At 44.9% G+C, this 22550-nt stretch overlaps 1 protein-coding gene across 2 annotated transcripts; it reads left to right on the top strand.

Moving 5' to 3' along the window:
* The first annotated feature begins 949 nt into the window (after nucleotides 1-949).
* Nucleotides 950-17562, top strand: LOC141074272 (uncharacterized). 2 transcript variants are annotated; one of them, XM_073561894.1, is made up of 7 exons: nucleotides 950-1238; nucleotides 1345-1407; nucleotides 2520-2631; nucleotides 4122-4257; nucleotides 6260-6409; nucleotides 7434-7530; nucleotides 8042-17562. In XM_073561894.1, exons 3-7 carry the CDS (start codon nucleotides 2591-2593, stop codon nucleotides 10231-10233), a joined length of 2616 nt encoding a protein of 871 aa, XP_073417995.1. In that variant the 5' UTR covers nucleotides 950-1238; nucleotides 1345-1407; nucleotides 2520-2590; the 3' UTR covers nucleotides 10234-17562. The 2 variants fall into 2 exon arrangements, with proteins under 2 accessions (XP_073417995.1, XP_073417996.1); XM_073561895.1 differs by lacking the exon at nucleotides 2520-2631.
* Nucleotides 17563-22550: the final 4988 nt, after the last annotated feature.

Here is a 22550-nt window from a genome sequence, read left to right as displayed (position 1 = left end):
TGCCCTGGGACTACAGCTCCACCTGTGGGGAGCTATACCATCTCTGCTGCACCACACCATCAGTCCCAGCGGATCTGCATGCAACGTTGGCTCAACATCTTACTTGCCAAACACCACGGATGGCGTCACAAACTATTCTAGTAAACTCTAACACCATTAACATCACCGCCATTGATACTGGGCGCCCAGGGCCACGGACAGGGTCACCGCTGCTGTGACACATTCCCGCCTTGACACCAGCCCGGTACCAAGTACCCCGCTGCCCTGGGTGTGCGAGGGCGACCCAGGTGAACCTGGCCTTGCAAGGTGGGGTAGCGCTCCTGCAGAGAGCACTCTGCCGTACTGTCACTGCTAGCCTAACAAGTCAACCCAGAATCTGGAGAGCCGCGCACCATGGACTGCCTAGTGCCCTCCTCAGACCAGATGCTAAGCTCCTCTCCTTATTCCTGCGCTTCCCTCGGCTCCATAGCGGTAGGGCTCGAGAGAAGCCTAAGAACCGGTGTGTGGAGGGTGCGCCGTGGATCTCCCCTCTTCTCAATATTCTCCAGTAATATTACATGACAGTGAATACAACCTCAATATTACATGAATGGCGGTTGGGACCCCTCAGGGTCCCGGACTTTCTGGAACAACCATATTTATACCCCTGGTCATATGTGGGCCATTGGGATATGGGATAATGTATTTTATATATGTATTATTATATATTTTGGGCCGTGCAGGAGGGAAGATGCGTGAGAATACGCAATGACCCCTCAAACCAGTGCCTGCATGAAAAAGGCGCTAACACTAAAGTGCCAGAGGCGACCATGCCGTGCAGAAGAACTGCCGCCATACTGCGCATGCGTAGTCTCTTTTTTCCTGCCTGCTCTCTGGAGCTTGCAATCTGCGCATGCTCCAGTCACACAGCGGCGTCCAGTTACTATAGGAACAAGGATCTGACGTCACGCCCAGTAAAAGCTTGGAACTACATTTCCCATGATGCGCCACGGACACCGGAGCCAACGTCGGGCCTTTGTCAGGAGCACAGAGGACTGAGCGGCGTTTGCTCGGTAACCCAGGCCGTGAGGAGGAGGGGGGGGGCTGCCGGTGCGGTACCGGCTGACCTCGGAGGATGCGCAATGCGTGGCTTCATTGTGTCCTACACGACATGTGGTGATGTGGATACCGCATTATAACACACACCCAGCCGTTTCAGAACCTCTTTGAGCAGCTGACGTTGGACCGTGAGATGGCCGGTATGTTATTGTGATGCCAATCCGGTGCCCCCCTCGGTGTTAACCTTTTACTTGCTGAACTGTTTTTTTTCCCTTCTTTTTCCTGTGGGTGTTATGACGTCATCAGTGGGTCACATGACCAGCCCCCCTCTGCTGCCCTGAGCTGATGAAGGAGGAGACGGTTTGGCCGGTAAGTGATTGCTATTCTATAGGTACCGGGGGGTGGGCACGCCACACGTGCTGCTGAACTGCGGGGCCCATATGCCGCACAGTGTCCACCCCACTGTGAGCGCCTGATTGTGTCTTCAGCTCCGTTATTGGGGTCTAGTGCAGTATAGGACCACCAGAGTACGCCGCTCCCCTATCTCTGGCAGTTCCATAGAGAATGAATGGAGCAGAGGCGCACACGATCCATCACCGCTCATCCAGACCCCATTCTTGGGATCGGTGGGACCCGCAGTAATCGGTACGTTCCTGTCCCCTAGTCTGTGGGCAGGTGATCCCCCTCTTACTTGCCAAAATCCTTTAGGGCCAATTTTTTCTTCTCTTATTCCTTGCTCATCCCCTTTTAGTTTTCCACTTTTCTTTCTTTCTTTCAATCCGCCACATAGTGCCAGTTTATAATGGCTTTACCAAGGGGGGGTGGATGGCTCACTGGATCCTATTAGGGGGGCTTTTGGCCTCTCTGTACCATTCCCTTGGCGCTAACTAAAGAGGCCAATATATTTGGGAATGTACGGAGGAGTAAAGCCTGCCCACGACTGACCTGGTGACAGCTCCTTCAGTACGTTCCAGGCGGCCATTTTCATTCCGTCTTATCGTTTACACCCTGCTCCAGACGTCTCTGGACAGACTGATTTGTTCACCGGTACTTAGTTGGAGACAGAGCTATGAAGATGTGATTGATGCTTAGCTTTAACACAAGGGGTTTTATGCAATGATTGCATTAAAGGGTTAGTCCCATCTCATCCATTCGTGACACTACTGTGTGTCTATGGTCCGGTCAGAAAGAAGTGAGTAATGGGCTGCCCACTTGGCTGTCTCCAGAGGACCCCGCTCTTGTGGCCGGAACATAGACACGGATACTCGTCTCTCAGCCATGACTGGATCAGATAGGGAATAACTACTCTTTACCTGTTTATCTCCATTGTCACATGCGCAGAAACAATTGGATAAATGACTTGTAAGAAATGCCATGGTCCCATGAGGTCTGTTAGCTCGTTATTTAATGAAAAATTAAAAGTTTACTGTAAGTCCTATATAGAGCTATCATTGGCATTCATCATTATCATCAATTATCAGATTGTTAGGGGTCTGACTCCCGGAACGACAGCCAATCATCTGATTGAAGACACTTTGGCGCACCGTTGCCTATGAATCGTGCTATTGAGGATCTTCCGATTGCAGCTAAAAGGTGAAAGAATTCATATAGCCAAGTGTATCGCGTCTTTGCCCACCTGACTGACAGAGTGTTGTGAGATCTCAGCAGGGAGGAGGGACACTGAGGAAACGTCATTCAGGCTAGGATGGTGGCAGAGATTGAATTAAACTTTCATAAAGGAACATACTGCCGCTTTGAAAAGGATAGTCAAAGTAAATACATCGGTCTCAGCAGATCCATGCGTGGAGTCTGGTGCCAAATCCTCTTTTAAAAATAACAAAACAGAACTGGTGACCTCAGCAAGCCAAAAGGTCTGAAAGAAAATGGAAGACAAAAAAGTGAATTATTGCTGAATTCTTTTCTTAAGATTTTTTTTTTTACAACATCTGTTTCTACCTTCCCCCAAAAAAATAGAAAATCCCATCAAAACTCATGTCTTCAAAGTCCTAATCACTGCGACTCAGTACTGTCACTTAGTTCATCCAATGTACATTATCACCCCACTGTCTTATTTTGTAAGGACTCTAGCGTTGGTCTCTTTAATATATGGTTTCTGTATGTAGCGTGCAGCCCTTTGTTACCCTAATAGAGGACATAGAGGTCATAAAAGTGTGCCCAAACACCTCCACATTTTACCAGGTCCCAGGAGCGTACTATCCATAGCGGCTGATCACGCTGAATAGAATGGTGCCATCGGCTCCTTGCTTAACCGCTCAGCCTGAGAGTCCATGAGTCAGCACAGCAGGTGTGATGATATCACTAGATCGAGCTTGCTGTGTAGATCCTCAGTCCACATGATGCACCATCGGGGGAACAGGGCTAGATGAGTAGTTTTCTTTTCTTATGTCTGTACTTCTCGGAGGCTGTGGGGACCCAGATACCCTGTGTGGGACAATTATGCGGTGTTGGGGCCATCATACAGTGTGGAAGGATGTGGGTCCATGATGCCTTGTGTAGAGTCTTGTGGTCCCTCATATTGTGTGGGGGCATCAAAGTTGATAGTAATGAAAGCCCACTTACTCCGCCAAATTTTTGGCGGAGTAACATACAAATGCAAATTTTTGGTGGACCCAATTAGGTTTTTTACTATGGGGCCCCATGATTTTTGTGTATGCCCCTGCCAGGTCCAAAACCGAAGAAATACATAAAAGGGGGATAGTACGAACATGGGTATCTGAGGAAGAAATGATAGCGGGTGGATGCTGAAAGTTATACGTAAAAAGATTAGGTTTAACCATAAGGTTTGGAAAGTAATCTTCTGTCATAAAGAGTAGTGAAGACAGAAGTGGGTAAATTACCCAGATCTACCAGCCAGATCCCAGCTTTCATATTTCTATGTGTTAGAAAATGAAAGAAAAGTAGTAATTTCATTGGTTACTCATCACTACGAATATTCTTTATGCATTCCAGTTCTAGGGGATAGGAGCAGCACAAGAGGAAACATAATTGATCAAATAGAAAGGAAGAAAAGGATATGAAGACTAGAAGACTTGTCTCATCTTAACTTTGTTTTATGTTATCAGGCACTTTGTCATCAACTCAGACTCGGGTCAGGCCTCGCTCCTCTGTGATATATGGAAGATGGAGATGGAAAAGAATCACATGATGGAGAGGATCCTGAGCCTTGTCTTGGAGATAGTCTATTTGCTTATTGAAGAGGTAAGATCTTGGGTGATTATGAAGCAAGTGAAGTTCTTAGAAAATTGAGATTCTTCTAATACTTTGCACTCAGTTAATCAGGCTTTAGTTATCCACTTAACAGAACAGACCAATGTGATCTTTAGAATTTTAGTTTTTGTATCTTGGGAGCCTTAAAGGGAACCTGTCAGAAAGAGTTTGCTAAGTAAACTACAAGAATAGTCAGGTTGCCGCTGTTACACTAATTAAATTGGGATGAAGAAATCAGTCTTGTAGTTCTTGTGTAATCAGTGTTAGAAGTTTTCAGTTAATGATATGCCTGTGCTCGGGGTGGGACTGTGGGCAGAGTCTTATCTTGGTGCTCTAGGCCAGAGAAACGAAGAAGATACCTTCCCACAGGCCCGCCGCAAAGCACAAACAGTCTTTCTCTCGGGCTTTATGATAAGGAATAGGTTTGTGCTTTGGGGCGGGCCTGTGGGCAGGGCTTTGCTTGGCTACTCTGGCTTAGAACAGGTAGATAAGACCCTGCCTACAGTCCTGCCCCGGATCACGGGCATATCATTAGCTGAAAAATTATATCACTAATTACACAAGAACTACACTACGTATTTCTTCACCCCAGATATCATTTCATTCAGTATAACAGCAACAACCTGATAATGGCTGTAGTTTACTTAATCCTGCTGACAGGTTCGCTTTAACTTTTATTAATTTTTGTATCCTGGGAAATAAGGCACTTCTCGTAACATTGGTGCTTGGATAGGGTCCATACTTATAAATATCAGTATTAAGGGAGTAAGGGTACTCTTGGATGTATATTGAAAACAATATATTTTTTGTTGTCCACTGCACAGTGTAAAGTCATGAAGTTTCAGTCTAATGACCTTCATCAAACAAACGCTTGATGAGATACAATACTGTATATTAAGTCACAAAATATATAATACATTAATGTCAAAAAGATGGGAGATAAAGTACAAAAGAGGAAAGAGAACAAAGTCACAAAATGATATAATGCGACTATACAAATGGATCTGAAAATACCTAAAAAGGCAATATAAAGAATTCGTAAGTATGCATAGGAGTAATCTAAGTCCACCAAATTTTGAAAGACATGAACCCAAAGGCTGTCACCAATGTCGGTAGGTCACTCCTGGACCAGAGCACTTACCCACTATTTGGTGGTAGACCTGTCCTAATAGGGAATACTGTCCGGCAAGAGCAATTCACAAAGACTTGCCAGGTGCCAGACAGGACCTTAGTAAGATGAACTTGGAATAGAAGTTGTTCCAGGAGTACAGCGACAACCGACACCCAGTAATTGGTGACTTTGATCTCTCTCTTTTTCCTCTGTCGTACTTCATCTCCCCTTTTTTATATGAATGTATTATTTTTGTTGTTACACAGTTTGCTATGATCATGTCTAGAGTCTCAGATGAGTCGCACACCTACTAGACATGTCTTTTTATTTTATTCTTCCTTTCATATAGTATTGTATTTGGTTGATGAAGGTCATTTAGACTGAAAAGTCGCAGTTTTTACACCGTGCAATGGGCGACACAAAATAAATATATTGGTTTTATTTTATTTTGGCACATGTGCCTGGTTACATACCTCATAGTTCTTTGAGATCTTTTAGTGATGTGTGATATAAATGTTTGTCATGTGTGCAGGGAGTCTATGGCGCGGGCTTAGGATTGGGGCTCGCTCAATATCATTCCTGCCAGCTTTGTATTACAGCTGACGGTGGCCTGCAGTTTACAGGCCATATATGTGTGCAAAATACATGAAGTGCTATGTTTTTTTAATTTTTAGTGACAAGTAACCGCTCTGATCAGTATGACAAATATGGAGAAATAGGGGGCATATACTTTAGCACAGAATTTAATTTACTGTATGCCTCTACTGATAGTATGTGTTGCACTCCTACTAAACAAACTTATCTAAACTACTTACCTCAAGTTTCCTGCTGTTATTTCTATGGTTATTTTTCACAAGCTGTTATAAATCTTTCTTTGAACAGGATTATGTCATTGTGAAGAATTCCGGTGACAATGTGGTGTACAAGAGCAGCTCTCAGAGCCCCAAAATGGACCATGAAAAAGACCTGGAGAAGAAAACCAATAGGGTGGTAGATCTCACCAGCAAGGTCCTTCAGCTTCTGACTGTAGAGGTGAGCACTATATAGTGAACATGGAAAAAAGGCCTAGTTCAAGCATCCATTTTTACATACAAGAGGAAAAAAAAAAGGTCCGATTTTAATCAGTTTGGTCCACGAGTCCGTGTTTCTCAAGCTTCTCCTAGCAAGCTGTGAAAACCAAGCAGCACTGGCAGATAAGATAGCATCAGAGTGCTGTCCAAGCTTTTCCCAGACCTATAGACTTGTATTGGCGAGTTTGATTGGATCAAAATTAGACTTTTTTTTAACGCAAAGAAATGATGAACGCATGAACAATGGAATGTGTTCTATCCTTGAAAAATGCACAAAAAGTGAGTTATATGCGGAATAGGCATAGACCTGGTGGCAGCTTATGTTTTAGGCTAGTTTCACATTAGCGTTTACGGCCGCAGCGTCGGGCTGCGCACGGCCGCCCCCTGCCACGCCACCGCCGGTAGCTCCGCCTACGGACGCATGACACTGCATGCGTCCTGCGTCCCCTATCTTTAGCACAGGGGACGAAGGCCATGCACAGTATGCGTTTGGCGGCGATGCGTCCTTTTGACTCTGCGCCGACCAGCGCCAAACGCAACAGGTTGCACTTTGGTGCGCTCGGCGCAGCGTCAAAAGGACGCATGCACCGCCAAACGCATACTGCGCACGGGCTGCGTCCCCAGTGCTAAAGATAGGGGACGCATGCAGCGTCATGCATCCGTAGGCGGAGCTACCCGCGGAGGCACGGCAGGGGCGGGGCTTAGCGGCGGCCGTAAACGCTAATGTGAATCTAGCCTTAGTAATATATTTCTTTGGAAATGTTTTTTTTTTTTTTTTGAGAAACACCATTTTTGTCTGTAGGCAGTTTCTTGTATTGCACTATATGAGTAAATTAGGGAGAGATGTGATACCAAAAACCGATCCTGGGCAAGAATGGCACTGTTCCAGGTCAGCTTTTTTTATTATCCCATACAACTTTAACTCCCGTAAGACTGATTTGATAAAATTATTTGATTGTATTCTTCTTGCCATGTTATACTCCCAGTCAAACAGTGACATGAAGAATGACATGGATGGGGAAGAAGCACAGATACAGGGTGAAGAGAAGAGAAAGACAGGCGATCACAAGTCCGGCTCTGAGAGTAAGGAAAGTTTTGACTGCTATGAATTTACCTCTCGAGTGATAAGATGTACAGAGTGGAAAATAAGTATTTGATACACACTGACGATTTTGCCAGTTTTCCCACCTACAAAGAATGGAGAGGTCTGTAATTCTTATTGTAGGGACACTTCACCTGTGCGAGACAGAAGCTTAAAAAAACCCAGAAAATCACATTGTATGACTTTTACATACTTATTTCATGCAATAACATGAAGTTTAATTATTTGATACAGTAGAAAAAACAGCATTTAATATTTGGTACAGAAACCTTTGTCTGCAGTTAGAGGTCAGATGTTTCCTGTAGTTCTTGACCAAGTCTGCCCACACTAGCAGGGATTTTGGCCATTTGGGTGGTATCCCTAAAGTACTTCTTTAGAGATACCACCCCTTCCCAAATATTCCCTAAAAGGCGTCAACTGTCATCTTCTAGATTAATTGTTCATTTGCCAATGTCATTCTCTTAAGGACTTCAATTTTATTCTTTCCAATAGGGTCATCTGCTGACATGCCTGAAGTTCAACTAATATCTGAGCCAGTGCCTATTAAAACAGACAGGCCTGATACCGACATCACTCAAGAAAACTCTATAAACTTGTGCCGCGATAGCTCAACACAAACAGATCTTAGCCCCAGTGAAATTGGACCGCTCCCCGAAATTTACATACATGTTCCCATTGACCAAACAGAATATTTATCTATTTGCAAGAAGGAAGGCACATCATCTGATGACTCGGAATTCATCGCTAGTAACATTTGTCAACCCTTGGTACATACAGTGGTACGTGGCAGTAATGATGAGAATGTAATAACTTGCAAAGAATATGGATCTGTAGATATTAAACCCACCACAACTGAGTACAGAGTAATAAAAATTAAGGAGGAACCTGTTGATTGGGCCGAAGAAGATTCCAGATTAAATGAGCTCCCTATAAAAATTGAACGCATACATACTCGACCTAAAAATAGTGTTTCTTTATATCCGCAAGCTCTAATGGACCAATTGCCAACACCATATACAAGCATGCAGATTAAGCAAGAACCAGCCTCGGAGGAAGAGGGGTCTCTCATAGAGACTGGCATATCCGTATCAGTAGAACAATCACAAAGGCACTTCATACTAGCTGAAAGCGCCGAAGGAAGTTTCAGGGACACGGATATCAATACAGGCTCTGAAAATTCTCAGGCAGATTATGGCTCTACTTTTATAAAGGAACAGTACTATGAAGATGACAAAATGCAAACAAGCACTGAAGATCTATCAGTTTCTCAGTTATGCCAGGAACCATATATGGAGGAGATTACATATGAATACTATTCGGCTCATTCCAGCAACTTACACCAGAAAACAGACAATCAGGACAAACCATATTCTTGTTCAGAATGTGGGAAGTGTTTCAAATACAACAGTCTTCTCCACCACCACTTTAAATCCCATCAGAAAAAGCCACTGATATGTTGTGAATGTGGAAAACAGTATTCTTGTAAGACAGAGTTTGATATACATCAGAGGATTCACACTGGTGAAAAGCCTTTTGTTTGCTCAAACTGCGGGAAAGGCTTCCGAAGGAAATCTCACATGCTCCGACACCAGCGAATTCATGGAGACAAGGAGATCTATCCCTGTCCAGAATGTGGTAAGTCTTTTCATCGCCAGGATGTCCTAAACCAACATCGTAAAATACACAAAACAAACCAAGTGGAGGTCTATACTCCCATTAAACACGCTCAACCACAAGACCCTTATACTGCCTATGACCAGATTGAGACATTTCCAGGCTCTGAATGTGGGGAAAGCTTTGATGATGTCGCGCAACTTGAGGAACACCAAGTAGTTCGTGAAGGGGAAAAGCCATTTTCTTGCACAGAGTGTGGCAAATCATTCCGTTTTGAAGCCCTTCTGGAGTTGCATTGGGGTAGCCACATTGCTGCAGTTTCGTGCCCTGAATGCGAAAAGAGTTTTGCAAGTCAGAGTCTTCTTAACCATCATCTGAAAAGTCATGCAGAAGCAACTGATTGCATTTGTTCTGAATGCGGCAAAGAATTCCCCAGTCGGTCCCAGCTAGCTGACCACTATAGAACACATACAGGAGAGAAACCGTACATGTGCCCTGATTGTGGCAAATATTTCCGTAGGAAAGCGCATGTTGTTAGGCATCGCAAAATCCACAAGGGCAGTAAACCATTTTCCTGTCTAGAATGTGGAAAATGCTTTGAGAATCTGGAGTTTCTTGCACGACATGCAAAGGTGCACAAGAAGAAAAGACCATACATCTGCTCTCAGTGCGAGAAAAGTTACACCAAAAAGTCTCATCTAGCCAGACACCAGGGGACACACACTAAACGAACCACACATACTTGTCCCCAATGTGGAGAAGGCTTTCAGTATCCAGCCCTCTTGACTCAACATATGAAACTTCATACTGGAGAAACGGACTATGAATGTCCTTGTTGTGACAAGATCTTCAAATCAGACACTGCTCTCCTTAAACATCAAAAAATACATTCAAAAGAAAAATCTTTCATGTGCGCCGAATGTGGGAAAAGTTTCACCTTCTATTCCCTTTTCATGAGGCATCAGACCACACACACAGGAGAAAAGCCTTTTGAGTGTCTGGAGTGTGGAAAACGGTTCACGCGAGATTCGCATCTGGTGAGACACCGGCGACTACATGACAACCTATAAGCTATAATCTTTGTGATAAGTGTAAAAAGAAAAAAAGCTCCCTGGATCCATTACCAAGTCTACGGAATTTACTATTTATTTAGTGCATTTGTATTATTTCATAAATGATTTTGGAATGTGCATGGCCCTTGGAAGTTGGAACTATTGATTTGATGCCAACTTTTTTTTTCCTCTGTTTCTCACTTTATATTGTTAATGTGAAAAAAAATCTGCTTTTAAGCCAGATGGATTTTGCTGTGGTTCCAGTCCCATTGACTCAGAAAGCATAATTCACCTGTTCTCATGAAGAGGTGAAGAAGGTGGTTTAGTCCTTAAATACAGAATCAACCTGCATTTAGAGGATTGTGATTAGTCTATCATGTGTTATAACATTGGGTATTATGGCACCCAAGATCTCAGGGAGGTGCGTTACTTCATAGTCTCTTGTGGGTTAGCATGTAATCAGCCCTTAGGCATCACAAACTGGAAGTAGAACCAGTTTGGCAGGAATGTCAACTTTTGGAAAGGTAATGTCTCCACAATCATTTAACCACCATATGGTAGGACGGCTACGTTTGGTGGCAGCAGGAAAAACCCAGGATAGTTGGGAGTGCTATTATGTGCTTATTCTATGCAGTTGTCAAAAGTATAAGTAGTGAAAGGAAATCCAAAACTACTAGAGACTGGTGTGATAGTTACTGGCGTGATGTCAGTTAGGTCCTCAGTCCTTAATATGTGCAATTTACCCAAAGCAATCCTTCAGTTTGTGTGTGGAAAAGTCAGTTTTCTCGTTCGCCTTATTGGGGGACACAGAGACCATGGGTGTATGCTGCTGCCACTAGGAGGCTGACACTATGCACAAAAAAAGTTAGCTCCTCCTCCGCAGTGTACACCCCACCGACCGGCAGGAAATTCCTTAGTTTAGCTTGGTGTCAGTAGGAGGTGGACACGGGTCTTTCATTGGACCCATATCTACCGCGATGTGCGTCGTTCCTTTTCAGGTTTCCGGAGGGATACAGTCACAACTGTACTCCCACAAGAGGCTATGAGTACGGCGTGTACTGCCACCCCGTATCCCCATAGTCCTCTGGGCGGACCGCAGGCTCAGCACAGCTGACGGCCAGCGAAAACGGATGGTCCTTCTCCCCCGCCTCCCACCCACTCGCCCACCAGAGGCTGTCGGTTGGACGAGGCGCGAATATGTAAAAGATGAACAGACAGCGTGGGATGAAGAAGGTACCTTTATTGGAGCACCGGAGCAAGAAACTGCAAAATGCCTGGGAGCGGCGCCAATGTAGCACCACAGATTCTCGGTCACCGCATTCCTTTTAAGCCCCGGCTGCGGTGGGGTCTTCTTCACCCCGGCTGCGGTGGGGTCTTCACCCCACCACCGGGATTCTTGCGCAGGTTGCGTCTGGGAGCAGTGTTCTGGTGGCGTCTTCTTTAGGGGCGGACGCGGCTGCGCCGCAGTTCTTCCGCGCCGCCCCGTGCAGACAGGCGGCTGCCGTCTCAAATTTAGTCCCTGGCTTCAGTTCGGGCCTTCGTGCCCGTCGCGACCACACCCCCCGTTCAATCTCATAGGCCGGCTGCGCTCCCGCCCGTGCCTAAGCCCTCCCACCCCCTCTCTAGTCTTGTGGCTGGGGAGGGGGCGGTTTTCCTTCTGGTGCAGGCGTCTAGCTCCGCCCTCCTTTCCCCTGAAACCGCGTTTTTCTTCCTCACATCAGGCTGCCGCCATCTTTACAGCCTGACAGCCGGACACAAAGCGGATGCCAGCGCTCCCTACTGGACCGCTGCCTTTTACTAGAGCCTAATACGTCTCTGTTGGGGACACCGGACCGTGAGTAGTTCTGCAACTGCAGACTGACACCCTACTCTGCTTTCTGTCCCCCAACCTTCCGGCATTTCCGCAGGTTTCTTCTTCCTTCACCATGTCTAATTCTAAGCCTGAACGTGGCCGTCCGCCGGCCCCTGTGGGCACCCTAGTCCAGTTCTTCGCATGCTCCTCTTGCAATTGAAAACTTAGCTCAGGATAGCCTACTCCCCTCTGCCTGGACTGCAGCAATCCCATTCAGCATGATGCCGTCCAGGAGCCAGCTACTGCGCCACGTGAAATCGAACCCCCCATTCTTGGCTGGGCCTTGTCTCTTTCACAATCTGTAGCAAACCTCACCAGGGTGTCAGTCCCTAGTGGCCGTTCTTGATAAGTTGCCCCTGGACCCCTCTGCAGGGTCCAGCAGGTCGCAAGATGTTCCATCTGAGCCAGCTAGCAGAAGCCACAAAAGGCCCAGGCAGGATCTCCGGCCGAAATCCTCTCCTGGCCTCTCATCTCCACCTAGTCCTTCCCAGCAGTTGCCCTCCCGTGCCTCCTCACCCGAGTCAGGTGAAGCGTTCTCGGATATGTCTTCTGAAGGGATTTTAGAGCTGGATTCTGACCAGGACGCGGACATAAAGGTTACGGTACAGAACCTCATTGTTGTGATTAACCACACCTTCGAAATCAGAAGACTCCCCTGCGAAATCCTCAGATCAGGAGGTTTCGTTCAGACGGGCAGAAACACCTTCCAGGGTATTCGCTTCCCACTCTGAGTTTGGTAAGATTCTTGCCAGGGCAAGAGAAAATCTGACCAGGCGATTTCAAAGAGTGAAGCGCCTCGGCGTGCTGTTTCCGTTTGCTAAAGAGCTCACTGACAACTGGTCTGCTTCCCCCTCGGTGGACGCAGCCGTGTCCGGACTTTCTAATAACACGGTTCTCCCGCTTACAGGTGTGGCGTCACTAAGGAATTCTAATGATAGAATTATAGAATCCTTGGCAAAGTCAGCATTTGAAGTGGCTGAAGCGGTGCTATGTCCAGTCTTTGCCTCTTCTTGGGTAGCAAAGGCCATAGCCACTTGGGCAGAGGATCTCCGTAAGGGCATCCTAGATAAGGCCCAACTGGAGCAATTGGCCGATCTGGTCAACCAGATTTCTCATGCAGGGGATTATCTGCTTTCTGCTTCCTTGGATGCCGTGTCGTCCGCTGTTCAGGCGTCAAGCAACGTAGTGGCAATCCGATGTACAATTTGGCTTAAAGCTTGGCAGGCTGACTTGTCTTCTAAAAAGTCTCTTACCAATCTGCCTTTTCAGGGAGCGCGTCTCTGTGGATCCCAGCTGGACCAAATTATTAAGGACGCCACTGGAGGCACGAGTTCCCTCCTCCCTCAGTCCAAGCCTCGCAGACCCCCGCTAAGTCGTCAGTTTCGGCCCTTTCAAGCTTTCTGCCGTTTCAATACGGCAGAGAACTTCTCTAACCAACAAAGACCGCAGGCACGCCAGGATAGAAAGAAGGTGTCCTTCAGACCCACTCCCTCTTGGCGATCTCGCTCCTCCCAGGGCAGACCCTTCAGGTCTAGATCTGGACGGTCCACATCAGCATGACTATCAACGAACTCCCGAGGGTCCCTCCCAGTTGGGAGGTCGACTCCTTTTCTTCAAGGACGTCTGGCTAGCCTCAGTAGAGGACGCTTGGGTCAGGGAAGTTGTATCTTCAGGATACAAGATAGAGTTTGTTTCTCGTCCCCGGGATCGTTTCTTCGAGTCCCAACCTACAAAAGACCCTGCCTTAGTTCCGGGGTTCTTTGCGTCCATCGCCTCTCTCCTCAGTTCCGGAGTGATTGTGCCCGTTCCCGAATCAGAACGTTTCACAGGGTTTTATTCAAACCTGTTTGTGGTGCCGAAAAAAGGCGGTACAGTTCGACCCATCTTGGACCTCAAGTTACTCAACAAGAGAGTCTGACTGCGTCATTTCCGAATGGAGTCTCTTCAGTCTGTAATCGCTTCCATGGAGACGCAGGAGTTCATGTGTTCAATAGACATTCAGGATGCCCATCTACATGTTCCCATATTCTCCGGCCATCAGAAATTCCTGCGTTTCGCGATTCGCCAGGAACATTACCAGTTTGTTGCTCTGCCGTTCGGTCTTGCCACCGCACCTAGAGTATTTACAAAGATCATGGCGGCGTTGATGGCCTTGTTGAGAATCAGAGGTCTCATTCTTTTTCCGTACCTCGACGACATTCTGATCAAAGCTCCATCCTTTCATCAAGCTCGCCAAAGTCTTACCATCGTCCTCGACACTCTGTCCAATTTCGGGTGGCTCACCAACAAAAAGAAGTCCTGCCTTGTTCCGACACAACATCTGGTGTTTCTGGGTCTATTGTTCGACACTCGTCGATCGAGGGTTTTTCTACCACAAGAAAAGATTTGTTCCCTGCAGCGGGATGTACGATCGCTGCAGATCATACGACTTCCATCTCTCCGGACAACAATGAAAGTCCTGGGAAAGATGATGGCGGCGACAGAGGCAGTTCCCTTTGCCCAATTTCACTCCAGGCCTCTCCAACACGCCATCCTGTCTCGGTGGAACAGGTCTGTTCTTTCCCTGGACCGTCCATTTCGTCTTTCATACCGGGTCAAGCAGTCCCTCATTTGAAGGCTGACGTCTCCTCTAATCTCCCTGGGACAGTCATTCCTCCCCATTCACTGGCAGACTGTGACAACGGATCCCAGCCTCCTCGGCTGGGGAGCAGTGTTCCACAATCACACTGTTCAGGGTCGATGCTCGAATCAGGAGTCAGCCCTGCCAATCAACGTCCTCGAGATACGAGCGATTTATCTGTCTCTCGTTCACTGGGAGACACTTCTCAGGGGCCTGCCTATCCGGATTCAGAGAGACAATGCCACAGTGGTGGCATATGTCAACCGCCAGGGGGGGACACGGAGTGTCTCAGCCCTGGCAGAAGTGTCCAAGATTCTTCATTGGGCAGAGGTTTCAGTCCCGGCAATATCCGCAGTGCACATTCCCGGCATGGACAACTGGGCCGCCGATTTTCTCAGTCGCTAGGGTCTCGCGGCGGGAGAGTGGTCCCTACATCCGAAGGTATTTCTTCAGCTTTGCCGTCGTTGCGGTACCCCGGACGTAGATCTTCTAGCTTCTCGCCTCAACAGGAAAGTCCCACAGTTTGTATCCAGGGCTTGAGATCCTCTTGCAGTGGGCGCCGACGCTCTGGCCATTCCTTGGTCGCACTTCGAGCTCCCCTACCTGTTCCCTCCCCTTCCTCTTCCCAGGCTGTTGAAGAAAATCAAGGCGGAAGGAATTCCAGTCATCCTCATCGCCCCGAATTGGCCCAGAAGGTCTTGGTTCGCGGACACCCCCTGGAAGCTTCCAGACAAAGCAGATCTGCTGTCTCAAGGTCCGATTTGCCACCCCAATTCTTGGCCGCTCAATTTAACGGCATGGCTGTTGAGTCCAAGGTTTGAAACGATCAGGATTTTCCGATCGAGTTATTCATACCATGATCTGAGCCTGGAAGCCATCGTCTTCCAAAATTTATTACCGTACTTGGAAAGCCTATTTCACTTGGTGCGAGACCAATGACATTCTGCCCATGTGTTTTTCACTCCCTTCTGCCCTGGCGTTCCTTCAAGAGGGGCTGGATGCGGGTCTTGCCCTCAGCTCTTTAAAGGGTCAAGTGTTGGCGCTGTCCATTTCATTTTAGAAGACGTTGGCATCCTGTCCTCAGGTCAAAACCTTCCTTCAAGGTGTGGCTCACACGGCTCCTCCCTACCGAGCACCCGTAGATCCATGGGATCTTAATCTGGTTCTCGAAGTTCTGCAAGGTCCTCCCTTTGAACCTCTCAGGGATGTTTCCCTTTCTCTCCTTTCGTGGAAAGTAGCCTTTCTGGTAGCCATCACCTCCATCCGGCGTGTGTCGGAACTTTGCAAAGCTGCAACCTGGTCTTCGGTTCACACGTTTGAAATTTACAATGTCCACACCTACGCTTCGGCGGACTCCAGCCTAGGTAGGAGGATTCTGCAGGCGGCGGTGGTGAGTCCGCTGGCCTGATGGAAGTTTGTTTTTCCCACCCCAGGGACTGCTTTGGGACATCCCATGGTCTCTGTGTCCCCCAATAAGGCGAACGAGAAAACAGGATTTTTTGGGTTGCTTACCGTAAAATCTGTTTCTCGGAGCCTTCATTGGGGGACACAGCACCCTCCCATGTTCTACAACTCCTGTTATTATGTTTGTTGGTTGTTTACAGTTGAGTTGTCTGTTCTGTTTTCAATCTATTCTGTTACTTCTCCTACTGCTTTCTCACTAACTGAGGAATTTCCTGCCAGTCGGTGGGGTGTACACTGCGGAGGAGGAGCTAACCTTTTTTTGTGCATAGTGTCAGCCTCCTAGTGGCAGCAGCATACACCCATGGTCTCTGTGTCCCCCAATGAAGGCTCCGAGAAACAGATTTTACGGTAAGCAACCCAAAAAATCCTGTTTTTTTAGCACCTTGAGATCATGGCTTTAACTAACTGGGTCAGGTGCTAGTTAAGAATATCAAATCTAGGCATAGGAGGAAGCGTTACAAGGGCTCCTGTCACTTAGCTAATGACCTGCATGGTGGATCCAGAAGGCCAGTAGATGATGAGCATCCCTATGGGTTAAAGTGCTTCCTAGAGCTACAAAGCAACAGCAGTTGTTTGGGACCACTGGTGAAGAAGAAACGTGTGCTGTACCCCATCAAGCCAAAATATCACAAATTATTTGGGGGCTTTGGTTGCTGTGGCAACTTTCTTAAAGTAGGAATGCACTTTTAATTCATTAGGTTTCCAAAAACTTTGTCTAAACTGATCTCTTATGCTGTATGATAAAAGGGCAACTGTATTAACATAAGCGCAAAATGTTTATATACTGTACAGAGAAATTACATGTAGAGAGCACATAGCTTATAAATAAAGACCCTCAAGGACCTGGAGTGTATGATGTAATTGAGGACATCTGTAGAAATATTAACATATGAGGTCTTATAAGCAAGGAGTATCGTGGGGATGGCAGCTTTATTGGTAATCAACATAGGAATCCTTATGCTGATATCCAATGGGCGATACAATAACATTGCAGTGTCCATTTTATGCAAGTAAAGCCCAGTCTCTCCATGTGAGACTGAATTGACTATAATATGGAAGTCTGAAGCTAAATGTTAAGGGTGGAGCTCAGTATTCAGGGTGTCAGCAGGCAGCTTGACCTGAAAGCACTGGAAATGGAATGTTTTTCAGTTATTGCTCCAGCAGTGGGGCATATGAGTAGGAGGCACCACATGTAGAACCTACCTGGTGGCACCAGTTGTAGGAACGGTTTTAATTTGATTATTGGCCGTTTGTAGATTTCTTTGTTGTACAGACATATACCATTAGAGGAGAAGTTGGATTGTGAATCAAGCAATGAAACCCTTTTTCTCCAGCTGAATGTATGTACTGATGAGTGACCTGTAAAGTGACTGGAAAGTCCTAAAAATAAACCCTGTTTTCTACTTGGAAATTGTCTTGAATTGTTACTATGATGCATAAATAAATGTGAAATTAGAGGTTACAGAGCATATAACTAATCCTCAAAAGTAGAAAAAAATATTTAGTTTACATGAGGCCTAGTACTAAGTATGTTGAGGACTCTACGCAATGATGTAGCCCCAGATCGAAGGAGATGGAGCACTGCCTAGAACCTGACCTGGTGAGCATTAGGGCTCATGCAGACCAAGTGTACGAGTGGATAACTGCCTTTATTTCATGTGTAACACTCAGACCTATGGTTGTTTCTCCTAAACTAATCTTTAAAGTGCCATAGTGTCCTACACTATCCGTAACTTTGGTTCCGTGGGACCACAGGGATCCAGATATGATAATCTACACCTAAATATGGGCACAGTATGCACATTTTAAACCTCCCTGCAAAAGTTTGAATGGATTTTACTATTCAAGGACCCTCATCATTTTAAAACCCTTCTGGTACACTAAAGGATTTTATATGGATTTTATGGCTGTAAGCTACTTAGGTTGTGATGTTACCCTAATCCATGTATCCTTAAATGCTGCTTTTACTAAACATGGCATCTTGTATTGTTGTCAGACTACTCAAAAGCCACTATTAGGAATAGAGTGACTGTCAGGAGACCTGTAACCCATCCATTGGACTTGCAAGCATGGTTGAGGTGGGAGATAAATGACTATTATGCAACAGTTGCCATATAACTGCAAGAACTAGAGACTATGAAGTAGATTCAACAGATCATACAACTCTTTAATGCTGGATTTACAAACATATATTTTTAAAAATTCAGCTTTTAAGGATATGGCATTTTTTACATACTGTATTTCCCCAATAGACTTTTCTCGGGAGGAATTGAAAACAAATGTTAAAATAATGATTAAAAAAAACTCACTGATGTTTCAATATGCTTTTTTGTGCATTTTAAAAGCTAGAATAAAAGACTGTAAAAGAAGCTGCACATATGTTTTTATTTTACAATGATTTGGGAAAATATGGATGGAAAAAAAAAGCTGCTCAATTGCATCATGTGAACACCGTCTAAAAGGCTTAGCGTTACTGCATTGTTGTGCTGTTTTTTTCAGGCACCTTTTGCTACAGAAGTCTCTAAAGAATAATAAAGCCATAATATTCATACTACAAATTTAATGAATTAAAAAAAAGCCAATGTTGTAAATAACACATTTTCATGTTTTTTTTTTAATATTCTGCAAACACTCCCCTCCCTTGCTATATGATTACTGCCCCACAATAAAAATGTTTCCTCCCACTCTTTGCTGTGTGAGATGCTCTTCTGCTACATAGAGGTTAGGAGGCCTGAGGGTCACTACACACATTAGAGAAAAGTCACCCGTCCCACGCCCCCCGAGGAAGTGGTTATACCGCGAAACGTGCGTCGGGGCTCTCCTGGACAGTGGCGGGTTGGAAACTGCAATGATGGGTATGTTTTATATATTGTGAATATCTTGGGCTCAGTGCTCAAACCAATGGATCTTGTCTCCTTCACTCCACTTTACTATTTATGACTGTATTCATTTGGAATGTCACTTTTTGTATGTGGATTTTGGAGGGTGTTCATTTTTCCTCTGTGTATTTTTTTTTTTTTGCTTGCCCGTTACGTGTCTACCTTCATACATACCCTCGTTCAGCCCAACGCCCACCTCTGCACAGGGTGCTTTTTGTATCCGGTGATGATGACTATGCCATCTCATTTGAATTTATTTCAGGCCTTTTTTGTCTTGTTTCCACATTGCTTTTTCTCAATAAAATAAAGAATATTGCTTTATCGTAGCTTTGGACTCAGTTTCTCTCTTTTTTTATGGTCTTTTTGAGTCGTTCCTACGTCTCCATCTACATTTGGGGCTTTTTTGTGCACTTGCACAGCATGCATTGAAAATGTACTTTGAGGGTTTTTTCTTTTTCTTTGTTTGTACAAAAGCATTTGTTGGTGATGACAGCTTCAAGATGCCTCCTGTATGGAGAAACTAGCATAGTAACATAGTTATTAAGGTTGAAGGGAGACTTTAAGTCCATCTAGTTCAACCAATATCCTATCCTAACTTGCCCTAACATGTTGATCCAGAGGAAGGCAAAAAAAACCCATGTGGCAAACAGTAAGCTTCACATTGGGGAAAAAAATTCCTTCCCGACTCCACATACGGCAATCAGACTAGCTCCCTGGATCAACGCAATATTAAAGAGACTAGTGTATATACCCTGTAATATTATACTTTTCAAGAAAGGCATCCAGTCCCTTCTTAAATTTTAGTAGGGAATCACTCATTACATCATATGGCAGAGAGTTCCATAGTCTCACTGCTCTTACAGTAAAGAATCCGCGTCTGTGAGTATGCTTAAACCTTCTTTCCTCCAGATGTAGAAGATGCCCTCTTGTCCCCGTCACAGGTCTAAGAGTAAAAAGATAATTAGAAAGGTCTTGGTATTGTCCCCGCATATATTTATACATTGTAATAAGATCACCCCTAAGCCTTCGATTCTCCAAACTAAATAACCCCAAGTGTAATAACCTGTCTTGGTATTGCAGGCCCCCTAGTTCCCTAATAACCTTGGTCGCTCTTCTCTGCTCCCGCTCCAGTTCAGCTATGTCTTTCTTACACACCGGAGACCAGAACTGTACGCAGTATTCTAAGTGTGGTCGCACTAGTGACTTATATAGAGGTAAAATTATGTTCTCCTCATGAGCATCTATGCCTCTTTTAATGCATCCCATTATTTTATTTGCCTTTGCAGCAGCTGCCTGACACTGGCCGCTAAATGTGAGTTTGTCGTCCACCCATACACCCAGGTCTTTTTCAGTGACTGGTTTTGCCCAGTGTTTTACAATTAAGCTCATAATTATACATCTTGTTCATTCTACCCAAGTGCATGACCTTACATTTATTAAAGCTCATTTGCCATTTATCAGCCCAAGCTTCTAGTTTACATAAATCCTCCTGTAATATAAAATTGTCCTCCTCTGTATTGATTACCCTGCAGAGTTTAGTGTCATGTGCAAATATTGAAATTCTACTCTCTATGCCCTACAAGGTCAATAATAAATGTTAAAAAGAAGCGGGCTCAAAACTGACCCCTGTGGTACCCCACTGCTAACCGTGACCCAATCCGAGTGTGCTCCATTAATAACCACCCTTTGTTTCCTATCCCTGAGCCAGCTCTTAACCTACCTACACATATTTTCCCCTATCCCCATTGTTCTCATTTTATGTATCAACCTTTTGTGTGGCACCGTATCAAAAGCTTTTGAAAAGTCCATGTACACCATGTCCACTGCATTCCCTTGGTCCAGTCCGGAACTTACCTCTTCATAAAAGCTTATCAGATTAGTCTGACAGGAACGGTCCCTTGTAAACCTATGTTGATATTGGGTCATAAGGTTATTCTTCTCCAGATACTCCAGTATAGTATCTCTTAGAAAACCCTCCAGGATTTTACCCACAGATGAGGTTAAACTTACTGGCCTATAATTTCCAAGTTCAGTTTTTGTCCCCTTTTTGAATATTGGCACCACATTTGCTATACGCCAGTCCTGTGGTACAGACCCTGTTATTATGGAATCTTTAAAGATTAAAAATAATGGTCTATCTATGACTGTGCTTAATTCCTGCAGTACTCGGGGGTGTATCCCATCCAGGCCCGGGGATTTGTCAACTTCTTGCTGAGTTAAGCAGGTGACATTTAACGGAGAATTTTTATCCCTGATCATGTTATCCGTCATGGGATTTTCTTGTGTAAATACTGTTGAAAAAAAGTCATTTAGCATATTGGCTTTTTCCTCATCCACCATTTCACCCAGACTATTTTTAAGGGGGCCAACACTATCATTTTTTAGTTTCTTACTATTTATGTAGTTAAAGAATATTTTGGGATTATTTTTACTTTCTCTTGCAATGAGTCTCTCTGTCTCAGTCTTTGCTGTTTTGATTTGCTTTTTACAGAATTTATTTAATCTTCTGTATTTAGTTAATGCCTCATCACTACCTACTTGCTTTAATTCTCTAAATGCTTTATTTTTATCTTATTGCACCCCTTACAGCTCTATTTAGCCCTAGTGGTTTCCTCCTATTTCTAGCATGTTTATTCCCATACGGTATATATTGTGCACAGGTCCTATTCAGGATGCTAATAAACGTCTCCCATTTTCTTTGTGTATTTTTATGTCTCAGGATATCATCCCAGTTAATTGCACCAAGATCATCTCTCATCCGTTGGAAATTTGCTTTCCTGATGTTTAGTGTCCTTGTAACCCCTCTACTACACATCTTATTAAAGGATACATGAAAACTTATTAATTTGTGATCACTATTACCAAAGTGACCCCCAACCCTTACATTTAATATGCGGTTAGGCCTGTTGGTTAATATTAGGTCTAGCAGTGCCCCCCTCTTGTTGGGTCCTGAACCAGTTGTGAAAGGCAATTGTCTCTCATAGTTGTCAAAAACCTATTACCTTTGCTGGAACTGCAGGTTTCGGTTCCCCAATGTATTTCAGGGTAGTTGAAGTCCCCCATAACAATGACTTCTCCTTGAGTCGCAGCTTCATCTATTTGCTTTATTAGGATATTCTCTTGCTTCCATTATTTTTGGAGACTTATAACAAACCCCTATCAGTAATTTATTACTTTTCCCCCCCTCCCCTTATCTCTACCCACAGGGACTCTACATTTTCATTAGATTCATATATATTATCATGAAGGATGGGTTTTAAGGATGATTTTACATATAAACGCACACCTCCCCCTCGCTTATTTGTTCGGTCATATCTGAACAGACTATAGCCCTGTAAATTAACCGCCCAGTCGTGGCTCTCGTCCAGCCATGTCTCAGATATCCCCACCATGTCATAATTATGTTCCAACAACATTAACTCAAATTCCTCCATTTTGTTGGCGAGGCTTCTGGCATTAGTATACATGCACTTTATGTATCTCTCTGTACCTCTATTCTTTCTTAAATTATTAACTGTTC

The sequence above is a fragment of the Dendrobates tinctorius genome, unplaced genomic scaffold (assembly GCF_039654945.1).
Source record: "Dendrobates tinctorius isolate UK_male_01 unplaced genomic scaffold, ASM3965494v1 ptg000331l, whole genome shotgun sequence".
Classification (NCBI taxonomy): domain Eukaryota; kingdom Metazoa; phylum Chordata; class Amphibia; order Anura; family Dendrobatidae; genus Dendrobates; species Dendrobates tinctorius.
The sequence above is the reverse complement of the archived record's forward strand: the minus strand, read 5'-3'. Positions and strand labels throughout refer to the sequence as shown.